This window comes from Pieris brassicae, chromosome 11, assembly GCF_905147105.1.
Source record: "Pieris brassicae chromosome 11, ilPieBrab1.1, whole genome shotgun sequence".
NCBI lineage: Eukaryota > Metazoa > Arthropoda > Insecta > Lepidoptera > Pieridae > Pieris > Pieris brassicae.
Window position 1 is genome coordinate 2,370,266 of NC_059675.1, and position 12,800 is coordinate 2,383,065.

General features: G+C 34.9%; 1 protein-coding gene across 1 annotated transcript in view; it reads left to right on the forward strand.

Moving 5' to 3' along the window:
• The window catches only part of LOC123716370 (oxysterol-binding protein-related protein 9), a 51,823-nt gene that overhangs the window by 25,873 nt on the left and 13,150 nt on the right, over window positions 1-12,800 (forward strand). Inside the window, exons 7-8 of the mRNA XM_045672082.1 lie at window positions 30-122; window positions 935-1,046. Coding sequence (XP_045528038.1) covers window positions 30-122; window positions 935-1,046 — 205 coding nt within the window. The remainder of the gene's footprint in view (window positions 1-29; window positions 123-934; window positions 1,047-12,800) is intronic.

Consider the following 12,800-nt stretch of genomic DNA (forward strand, 5'->3'; position numbering starts at 1 on the left):
TATAAATACATAGTATTTTTTCCTGGCAGATTTATCACCACGCGTTGAATTGGGATCAGAATGTCGTGAACTAGCGTCACCAACACTGCCACTCACACCATTGGATGCCATGGATGCGCCTCGTATGTACTTGTTTTTTTTTTTCTATTTCGTCTTTGCACGTAGGCTTTGTACGTTTAAAACGTACAGCCTCAATTATAGAGAGGATCTTCGTTCTTAAATTTTGCCATTGCAAGATGTAGCCTGGCTACAATCAAAGTATAGAAATAAACTATATATAAGTGACATAGTATTAAAGATGCTGGTGACCAATACTTTCTCTTCTTTGGTGTTATTTAATGGACTTTTAGGCGGTTTGATAATTTGTATGTCAGATGAAATTTTAATTTTTTTTTAATGTATGATCCGAATGAAATTAGATGAAATGAAAATTGAAGATTTGTAGTGGAGTCAGCGATCTCAAAGATGGCAGGTTCGAATCGCTCGTATGGTGAAGGAAAACCGGCATACCTTAGACCTATGTTTTCCAACTTGGCCCACGCCCCTAAGGGGGCAATTTGATTGTTAAGCTTTTCGAGAATTATTTGGAATGAATTTCAGTTTTTCATTATGTTTTGAAAAATTATTTACTGTGTCCTATGAACCTATCATTTAACAAGTGATTGAGTAAGACTATCTTTAGAGAACAATTATGTATGTCACATGGGGGAGAAGATTTTTTAAAATGAAGTGAGGTTGGGAAACACTGCCTTAGATCGAAAAAGTCGACAGCCTGTGTCAGGCACAGAAGGCTGTTCATTAGCCAAATGACTTTAGACATTAGCCATGTGACTTACCAATTAGAAAAGACAAATGATCACGAAACAACATAGAAAGCTCAGACCTAAACGGTAGGCTCTAGATTTCAATGAACTTGAAGATTTGCTTGTTTTAGGACAAGCGATGTCCCTCCTAGTACCAGACACGTCCTATTCATCTTCTGAAGGCGAAGACGACTTCTACGACGCCGACGAAGAACCGTTACCAGCCGTAGCTCCTGGTCCCAGGTTAGTGATTACTGAAGACCTATCTACAAACACTTAGTTCTTTACTAAATTTGTCGTTACGTATTTATTATATAATTATTGATTTAAGATGTAATTCCGAACCGTTACTTAGGGGCGTTCAAGGAATGAGCTTACTTATTCCCTCAAAGGTCGGCAACACACCAGTAAACGCCCCGGCGTTTGATGGACGGCGCTTAGCATTATACTTTAAGTGCTGCTTAATAGTTTGAAATATTTTTCTGTACATTAGAATATTGGTACCAAAGAATTTATCTATTAAGTATATAGTATTGTCTTTAATTAACATAACTTTTACACATTTAAAGAACACACTGTTTGAACGGATTGAAGCTTTATATAAACTTATAATTATTTTACATAATTTAAAAAAAAACTGTTCCCGACGTTTCGCGTGCTTTACAGCGTGCGTGGTCATGGTGACTGAAGGCAAAAGGTCTTAAATGTCAAGAAGTATCACAGCTGTAGAGAAAGTTATATTATCTGTATTTATTTCCCCGAAGTTGATATCGACTAAAGATTAAGGGTTTTTGCAGAAACTACTCACGGTGTCCTATATAAAATAATTATAAGTTTATAACAATACATAGCTTCAATCCGTTATAAAGGTGTTTTCTTTAAAAGTATATATTTTTAAATAATATCTGAAAATTAAAATTGTAGAAACCAAATCTAGTACCATTGTTTTATCGCGTATCTACTGTACCTCTCCGGGTTTATCTATATTCCCACTTCATAGATTTTGCAATTTCCTCGAATATTATAAACAACGCGTAAAAAAACTTGTGTGTTTTGTTACTCTGATTGATAATAGTCGATGTCGAGTGAGACAAGCAATTGACAATGCTTTTATTAATACCAAGACAAACACTTGGAGAATAAACACAAATTTCATTGTATAAACGAACGGCAAGCAGTGGCTTTAGGCGACTACCCTCATCGCTGCGGACGTACGTTCGAATCACGGCTGTGCGCCAATGGATATTTATTTCTATGTGCACAATTAGCACTTGCTCCTAGGCAAACATGGTGAGGAAACCGGATAGATAGATAGATATCTATGTGCCAGACACAGAAGGCTAATCACCCACTTGTCTATAAAATAAAAATGATCAAATAGGCAATCTAAGGCATTGATCTTCTTATCAGTACAAGCGCAACATTTAATACGCCATTTCATATAAAGCGGATATTATGTTACCAAATAAAAGTTTATATGTGCTTTTTAAGCTCCAAACCTCGCGAAATACGAGCTCATAAAAGTGCTGTGAAGGGTCGAAACCTAAGGGCGGGTGCATAAGAACATTGAATCCGTAGATTTTTAACGTCTTAAAATTTTTATATTGAAAAAACTTGAATTTTTTATCTAATGACTTCTGGTATTTTCATTCCACCATGATTGGTAATTCTTGTAACATTATCTAGGATTATATCAAATTCTGCGTAATTAAACATTAAACTTAATTCTTATGCCTTTTTAACATGCCGGAGTATGCCACAAAAATCGCTACCGCTACTTTAAGGAAAATACTTGTATTTTTATCTAATCAGTTGCAAATTCTGGTATCATCTTTCCACCATGATTGGTAATTCTTGTAACATTATCTAGGATTATATCAAATTATGCGTAATTAAACATTAAACTTAATTCTTATGCCTTTTTAACATGCCGGAGTATGCCACAAAAATCGCTACCGCTACTTTAAGGAAAATACTTGTATTTTTATCTAATCAGTTGCAAATTCTGGTAACATCTTTCCACCATGATTGGTAATTCTTGTAACATTAGCTAGGATTATATCAAATTCTGCGTAATTAAACATTAAACTTAATTCTTATGCCTTTTTAACATGCCGGAGTATGCCACAAAAATCGCTACCGCTACTTTAAGGAAAATATTTGTATTTTTATCTAATCAGTTGCAAATTCTGGTAACATCTTTCCACCATGATTGGTAATTCTTGTAACATTAGCTAGGATTATATCAAATTCTGCGTAATTAAACATTAAACTTAATTCTTATGCCTTTTTAACATGCCGGAGTATGCCACAAAAATCGCTACCGCTACTTTAAGGAAAATACTTGTATTTTTATCTAATCAGTTGCAAATTCTCGTGTTATCTTTCCACACTGATTGGTAACACTATCTGGGATTGTAGAAAATAATAAAAATTACACGTTGACAATTCTTTATGCCACAACTCGCTGCCGCTCCTTAACATCACAACCTAAAAGGTCGGTGACAGACAAACCGGTCAAAGCCTTCCCCTTAATATAATTGATTTTCTAACCAAAAGGATTATTTGGAGTTGATAAGTATTTTTATTATCACCTGATAAGATCTGTCTTCAACTTATTTGTATATAATTATTGCTAAACGAAGTTCCATGGGACGAAACGTCACCAAAATCCTAGTTGGCTATAAAATTGGATAAAAGAACAAACATTTCTCAATCTCTCAAGAAATAATTATGACCTGCAACGGAAGCGGCAAAGGTAAATTTGAAAGAGCGTTAACCAGTTACAATGAATGATACGTTGAGAATTATCAATTATAGTGTCTAATATAAGTTTGATATCAATTTCTAACATGACTTGCTAATTGAGGAATATAACAAGATTATATAGATCGTTCGTATTTGATTGGGAATTCTCTGAAATATGCAGGATTTGGTCCATCGTAGGCTGTATTGAATTTATTTCTGAATGTCTGAAATAGTTCAGCATTGATTGCTCTAGTTATAGCTTCGCAATCAAATTAGGCTTACACTAAAATAGGGAATTGCAGACATTAACACTCTCCATTAATATCATTCCATCTGTCATCCTTCAGTTAATGTTACTATAGTCGAACCAAAATTATCCGTTATATATAAAAATATTATATAACCGTCGAATAATTAAGAAATATTTTGTTTTGTTAAGCCGGTGGGCGAAACCGATATAGCGCCTTTATAAAAAAAAAATATCCAGTTACACATACTAAGTAAAACTAGTCAAATTCTGCTTACTTCAGGCAGAGGTTCGGACGTAGCTTCAGCGGCATCTTTAATCAAAGTTAGACAAACCAAGTAAAATTATACCACAAACGTAAATATTATCTTGAGAGACGTGTACAATAAGCGAAATATGTTTTATTTTATTTATGTTTACGTCTATTGTTTACTTATAGATACTCCACTACAAAGAATTTGTTGTTGTTGTGACGTATTTATGGTCTTGGCTCCTGTGTGCGCCTCACACTTGGTTGAGGCTTAATAAATGGTACATTATTTAGAAAAAAAACTATTGTTCTAAATTTACTGTCATTTCCAAAGCCAAGGGCTGAGAGAGAATTGAGAACAAGAGAAAAACTGGCAGAGTCTCCGTGGCTCTTATAAATCGCTTTTTACAAGATTTATAAACAAATTTTTTAAAACATTATTTAACGATTACATCATGCAACTCAATAACAGGAGCGTGCTTACATTACTGTAGGGTTTTTTGAGCATAATATTACAATGTATAATATTGCCACAAGCAATACTTTTTGATATATTCCGACCTTTTTCCGTCTTATATCATGTTTTCCTTTGTCCTTGAACGTTTCGCGTCCTCGGAGTTCAAGGACACTTTAATGGCAACGTTTCATGGCCAACAGAAGTCGCTGGTAATTACTCGTCGAGGACACGTTTTGGCTAAGTCCTAACATCAATCTGAAATAAAGAACATTGTCACATTTTTTTTATTAATGTGGGGTGTTTTTTGGTTTTCTTTTTTATTCTAAGTGATGTTGATGTTTGAGTGTGTTTTGTTTTTTTCTTTTGTTTAGTTTTATACGTTTATACGATAGTAGTCATTTGTTTAGACCAGAAAAAAACCAGTGGTAGTTTCATCTGGTGACATGCAATAAATAGTAACGACTATATGACACAGCCAGTAGGCGTAATTTATTTCAGTTTGATTTATATGAAATATGTCGTAGCAAAGTTGTATTACGGAAAATGAAATCGCTAATTTAAAAAAAATCTAATTAAAAACTAACGTTATGAATTTAGTGACATAACTCCGTATCATAGGTATGGCATAAACACATTTCCTATGTGACATCTCTTTGAAGAATTATTATTATTTGGCCGAGTATTAAACCCAGGACACTTATATCTTACAGGAGAAATAAATTAGTTCCTAACGAATTTTAGGTCGACTTAAATAGATGTATGATTTTTTTTATAAACATATAATCTATACCCAATCTCTAGTATCTATTGTTCCTGCATGATTTTATTAAGTCTATATTCTAATAAATTTAATGTCAAAACGAAGCTTTTTTCTAGAAGTATGCGGCAGTTCTCAACTCTCCGGCTTCGATAGTCACCTATATATATTTAAAATACACTAAAAATAATACATATAACTAATACAGTACATTCGTAAGACCGGACATGCCAGAAGATCATATAATACATGAACCTTATATCGATGCAATAAATATAATAATTTTATTTATAAACAATACACGAATATTTGTTCGCTGTTTCAGCGCAGCGCCGCAGTGGTCAGCACTTAGCAGACAGCGTAATACTTTCCTTTCATCAAAGAGTATCATATACGTAGATGCGGTATTGATTACTTTTAAACATTAAGTTAGAGAGGATAAGTAACGTAATTCACGAATTAATGAAACGTTTGTTACACGGTTTAAATAAAATGCAAGTATTCATTTTTATGAAGCTACTATTAATACCATAGAAAGTAAATTCAACTAACAGAAACCTAAAAACGTAAAAGAAACATTAAAATTATGTTGTCTCACTGATAAAATAAGCTAATCTTTGTTAACTGACCTTTAAATTAAACGAATAAATACAAAAAAAATGTAAAAAATGCATAAATAATCATAAAAATTTTAAAAACACATTCTGTTTAAAGATTATATAACTGAACTATCACTGCTTGGCAATGCTCCTCTAATGCATATAACATTTTAAGAAGTTTTTAATCGGCCATACATACTTTTGCGTCTGTTTGAATTATATTTTTAGCCAAATTGGTGATCAGACTTGCTCTGCGTGTTACACGTAGATCTTTAACGTGTCAGTTACCTCACAATATGTTCCTCGTATGAGCAACTGCAAATTATGTACGTAACAGGAAAAATCCATTGGTGGAATTCCACATATCACTATGACACAAGTAAATCTCACAACCTTATCCTTGAAATATTCTAAAGACCGCGTATCACCCTTAATTTGGTTGCGCATCTGTTCTAATCTTTGACCCATATACAGCTTAGCTCAGTGCGCCGCCGGTAGCGGTCCGAGACGCACGCTTTTGTGTCGCGGTCTCTGAAACCGATCAATAGTCGTCCTAGTACATACGTATATTTCTTTGTTTTCGTGTGCCACTGGTGAATGTTTACAGTTGGTTTTGGTGAAGCAAACAACTCTGTGATTAGAACTTTGTTCACATATATAGCGATATTTGCGTGATTCGTTATAGAAAGTATTAGTGCATATCACATTTGCATGTTCCCAAAATATCGGGGTCAATTTCGTTGATTTTAAGCAAGTATTGTAGACATTTATGTAAATGGGTTTTTTGGCACTATTGTGCCAAATCTAACGGAGAAACAGTTTCATTTACGTTAGAATTGCGTTTCCGGCGATCTTTATATTTCCATACAACTTCAGTCGCTTAGCTGTTATTAGGTTTGATTTATCACGTCATATAAGGACACTGTAAGAAAATATAAATTAGAAAACCCATGACCTCTGACTTGACACTTTAATATCGGTCTATCTGGTCTGGTCTGGTCTATTATTATTAAGCGTACAGACCGCTTTATAGCTGCCGCTTTAAAGTTATTTGGAACCGAGAGTTGTTACCGAATTCCTTAAAGAAGTTTGCTTCATAACAGAACCGTCTTGAAATCACTTACGAAATGTTTGGGTTATCTATACTTTTGCGGTTGTAATGTTTGTATGACGTATATTGCCTCTGGTACAATTGTCTTCAATAAAATTGAGTCAACCAATCTTTGCCGCCGATTATCCACTTAATACGTAGAACTTTAACTGGTATATAGTGTTTGGTTTCAACACTATTGATTTTTTTTTTAACTGAGAAGTAATTAGTAGATGGGGTGGGTTAAGATTAGCGGTTTCAAAATAATTCCAGATTCTATTTTAGTCACTAACTCAGTTACACCGTGCAGTCTCCCGTTGGGAGCTTACACAATTTCACGCGAAGTAAACAAGACATGGAAACTTAAACTTTCTATATATCAATAGAGAAGAATTTTTATTCGTAATTACAGAGATTTAGGTTTTGTTCGTAATTACAATGATATAAATGGCAATGATGTTGTTCTAGCTTCAGCGTGCTGCTTTCATTTCATCATCGACTGTGGTCGTTTGGAACTCCTGTGCACCAATGGACTTTCTATATGGCCATTTATCGTGCATATAAATAATAGTAATAAAGCCGCTTTAATTCCTTGCTATAAAAATTACAAATTGGATGGGTGTTAGTTTTAATTACACTTAGTCTACGTTAATTATTGTAATTTTCATTACTTCGTGTTTTGCAGTATGAGCCCCTTTTGGGTAAAGCCCTCCTCGTGAACTTTCCATTTGGATCTGTTCTTTGCTTCCTCCATTAATTTCTCCCCAGAAATTTTCATGATGTCGTCAGCACACCGCTTTTGTGGTCTTCCTACGTTTCTTTTTCCCGGAGGTACCATCCATCGGGTGGCTTCGGCGTTCCCATTTCCATGACAGCTGTAAGGCGTGGACTAGCGTGTCTGCTATCTCAGTTTTCGCCCTGAAACCTAATTAAAAATAAAAACTTCGTATTTCGTGAATGTTTTTTGTTCATAGGACACTCGCTCATACGGAAGCAAAACACCACCTGCATAATAGAAAAAAACAAACGATCACGAAGCAGATACAGACATCTCAGATCCAGACACCGCAAATTTGATTGAACTTCAAATAATAAACTAAAATTTGGACCACGGGTGATTGTCAGCCTTTTGTAACCATGACGTCTTCGTCGTCATTTATCAAAGAAAATTTCGCAAAGATTCTGGGCTAGTTTTAATTTTATGTTGATAGGTATCTAAGGTAATAGTTGTGAGGCTTCCTTGATAGCGAATAAATTAATTGGGGTCAAGCAACTAAGCCCGGGCGTGGTATGTAGAAAACCCTCCGCGAAATACATGTTTAATAAAGTTGATTAGATATATAAAGAAGCGACCCTCTGGTTTCGCACGTAACCATCGTGACTGTGACCGGCAAAGCTTGAAATGTGATATACCTAAACCTTAAAACGCCGGCAACGCAGTCGGGAGCCCTCTGACATTGAGTCCATGGGCGACGACATCATGAGCTTCATGTTTCAAATCATTCTTGATTGGTGACATCCGCAACAAATCCGGTTTATTCACAGCCCGGAGATACAACGACCATAGTGGTCGTGGTTAAATCTGTGCTGTCGCGGAATATGCTTAAAGTATTAAGAATATCCATAGCGCTAAATCCTGCATCATGACCTACCCCACATACACACCTTCACGTAATTTTTTTTTATAAACCAGAGGCCAAATGGGCAGGAGGCTCACCTGATGTTAAGTGATACCGCCGCCCATGGACACTCAATGTCAGGGGGCTCGCGAGTGCGTTGCCGGCCTTTTAAGAATTGGTACCCTCTTTTCTTGAAGGACCCTAAGTCGAATTGGTTCGGAAATACATACCCTCACTTTTACACCATCACACAACACATCCGAATAAGGTATTACGTATTTAATATTTTTTATTGATATTGCATTTCGTTAATATTAGAATATTTTTGTATATATTACAATACCTAGAAACGTAAAAGTAACGGGCCGTTTCGCTTTCACTATTAAATCACTCGACCGTTACAATGAAATAAGGACATAAAAGAACTGCCTTTGACGATTGTTCTGGAAAAAATATGAATAACATGCAGTAATTGATATTCTAAACGATCAAAGTTTTTACAAAAAGCGTTATAATTCAAACAAAGCAAGGAATAAAAATTACATTACTGTATAGTTTAAAGAAAAACAATTGGTAGTCGATAAGTGTTTCAAGTTCTTGTTTGTTTTTTTTTTTCGTCTATAAAGTTCACTTTTACACTCATTTCATTTTCATGATCATTTGTTAATCGAATAGGCAAGTAGGTGATCAGCCTTCTGTGCCTGACGCACGCCGTCGACTTTTTGGATCTAAGGCAAGCCGGTTTCCTCACGATGTTTTCATTCACCGTCTGAGCTAATGTTTAATGCGCACATAGAAAGAAAAACCATTGGTGCACACCCGGGAATCGAACCTACGACCTTAGGGATGAGAGTCGCACGCTGAAGCCACTAGGCCAACAGCTCAATAATAAATAAATATAACATTTACATAATATACATCGTAGAAGAAGTTACCGCAGTCTATATCCGAAACGAATAATAGAAGTTTTCTTCTTCGTGTGCTTAGAATATATTGTACTGACACGTTATTAATTCTCAAGCTGCATTACTAATTATGCTTGCGCTCAGAATTCTTCACGTCCATGGTTAGTCAGGTATTCAAGTCTTTATAAAAGTTTCGGAATTGCATATAATAATCCCTCATACTTTTGTATCTAGTTCGTGATCATTTATTTCTTTATTGTCAAGTTGATTGTCAGTCCTTCGCGCCTGACAGACACCGTTGATTTTTTGCGTCTAAGGCATGATTCACTATGATTTCCTTCACCGTACGAGCGAAAATAGACAGAAAATCCATTTGTGACAGCCGTCGATCTCGAGGATAACAGTTGTACGCTGAAGCCTACATTGCTCTTATAATCTTCGAAAATGCCATAGTGTTTGCTTATAAGCCTTTTAATTCGTTTTATTAATTTACGCATTTATTATAAATGATAACAAATTATATTGCGTATATAAACTACAAACATTTACGGCTAAAAGACGTGATTGGAGAGTCGCAATCAAAAGGTTTTTTTATTTCGTAACTAAATGTTCCATTTTTGAAATATGCTTAAAGCTTTTCTGTCGCCGGAAATGTCGATTGCGCAGCACGTAATGTCAGAATTGTTGAGTGAAATTGGGGCATGAAGATGCAGATAGGGACTGTTTGACATAGAAATCTCATTGAAATTGTTGAGAATTAATAATGGTGCTAGATTGTGCCGATTTTCCGCTCTTAATAAATTGATACTCTTAGTAGAATTAATACAATTCTCGCAAAATTTGGCTTTGTACTACATAATACAGATTATATACAAAATGGGAAGCATTTTAGCTAGCGTGGAGCTTTAATTAATAATAATTATTACGTGTAGCGCGCATCTAAGTTCGCTTCTTTAACAACTACATACATATATCACTCTTAAGACATCTTCCCGAAACCGACCTTTACATCGCAGCCGAAAATAGAAACTTAGTGTTACCTCACACGATGTACTATAAATACTGTGTCATTGAACTTGAATCATTGTGACTCAGCGTGAACCTGTGATTATGTAGAAATATTGGAAGGATGATCCGAGCATTGACATCCAGGCGGTGGTCGTTGAGAAGAGACAGCGAGAGGTGAGTGTTTTTAAAGGAAAATCTTCGAATACGCTCCGCAATCGGGTGTTTTCAGTCGAAGGTCAAGAGGAAGCTGAAGTAGATACATAGGATGTATGAGTGGTTTAGAACAAGCAAAAACGTTGTCTTTACTGTAAAACATATAATCATAGTGACAATTTAGATATATTAAGCAATAAAAATTAATTTTGGGAATTATTTAAAAAAAGTTGGTTTGACTCTACGAGGCCCCTAGTGCTGCCTGGAGAAGATCGCTTGTTAGAGGCCGCCCGTTGCATCCCTTATAATTTTTATGTGTTATGTTGGTTTACTATAAATGTAACGGAGTGTAAATAAATATTTTTTTGGAAATAAAAACTGCTTGTTTCCAAAATACATATTTCCACTAGTTTACATACAGATAGCCGTTTTCCCAAGAATGAAGACACTATGATATAGCCTGCCTAGATCAGCAGAACTACCTTCACTACGACAAAAAAGCTTTCCATTCTAGTGAATTCTAAAAGCTTTCATGTGTTTAATGTAATTTCAATGTTTTATACATTTTGTATTGACGATCATGTAACTCCACAGATCTGTATCATATAATTTTTATATAAGCATTTCTATATTTGTTCGTAAACATTGCACCACTGCCAAATGGGATCTAGCGATTTCGCTGTGACGTCACATTAATCTTTAGTACACAATAAATCTTGTCGAATATTGCATTGGGAAGTAATCTATTTAATGAATCCGTATTCGTAGTTTTTATTACTGAAGGTCGTGTCTGTCTTGCAAAGCCCTATCCGATACTGTGATACCTCAACACTCTATTTGTGATATGTGTATATATTACAGAGTTACGCGGTGTGGAGCAGCTTGTCTCAATGCAATAGGGATGTTAAGACCCATAATAATTGTCTTTAATTGGTCAGACCAACGGGTAGGAGATTGACCATATTGATTCACATTAAAGTAGAGATATTCTTTTGAAAATAGATTTTAGATTTGTGTCAATCACTCCGCCAGCTTATGCTTTTCACTTAAATTTAACTAAATTTTGCCTGTCCAAACGTGTCAAGTGATTAGCCACGCCCACCAACTTAACCGAAAAATAGACAAAATTCTATTCTACTTTGTTTACTTGCAACTTCTTACTAAATTCACTATTTACACGGGTTAAGTCATTTAAAATTAAGTTAAAATTTAGTAAATTTTTAGTCTACTTGATACGTGTAAATCAGCCTTTACGCTTAAATACTACTGAATTATCTGTATAAGGTTTCAGTCACGTAAGCTAAGGGTGCAATATACTCTGTGTGTGAAAAACGTTCTGAATTTAAATTTATTTCCAAGTTTGACCTCTACACGCCCTTCGACCTTACAGCTGATTGCTATCAGTGACCTCGATCGTGACCATCGATAATTTTATAGATATTAAAGTTCTATGCAATAGTGTGATCGAAGATTTGTATAGTTGATATTTGTACGGATTTATTCTCATTATAGTACTGTTAGTATGGTTATTATAAAAATCCTTTACCAATATTATGTTAACCATAAGGAGAAAGTTAATTGGTATCAATATTAAATCAAATGTTCACAGATATTACTGTATGTTATTGTCGAATTGAGTTCGCATAATGGCGGATATTATATCATTTCAATAATATGTATTGAATAAATAAATAGCTTTTTATAAAGCTGTGGTCATAGATCAGACAATGTTAAGTACATTTTTGGTCAGTAAGACTTATCATATTGTTAGCGGTAGTTGATTTAGTTCTTAGGGTAGGAAATTAAACGATTAACGGACGGGTGGGTGGTCGAGTCAATTCGTAACAACTCATAAACAACCGAACGAGTCAAATGAATAACTATTGCACATGCGCACTTGTAGCAAGATTCTTAAGAATATGTTTCATAAAAATGTTTAGAATTTAATTAAATAAATATTAGAAGCTAACAATATTGTGACCTATGGCTACAGTAATATTTTTTTCTTACAAGCATATTAAGACAACATTTCTTGATAAGGCCGGCCTTCTTGACTAACTTGCGAGCCTTCTGACAATGACAAAACTTGGAAATAAATGTCCATGGGCGGTATCACTTAACAAAGATGAGCCTCTTGCCCGTTTGCCACTTATTACATTTAAAA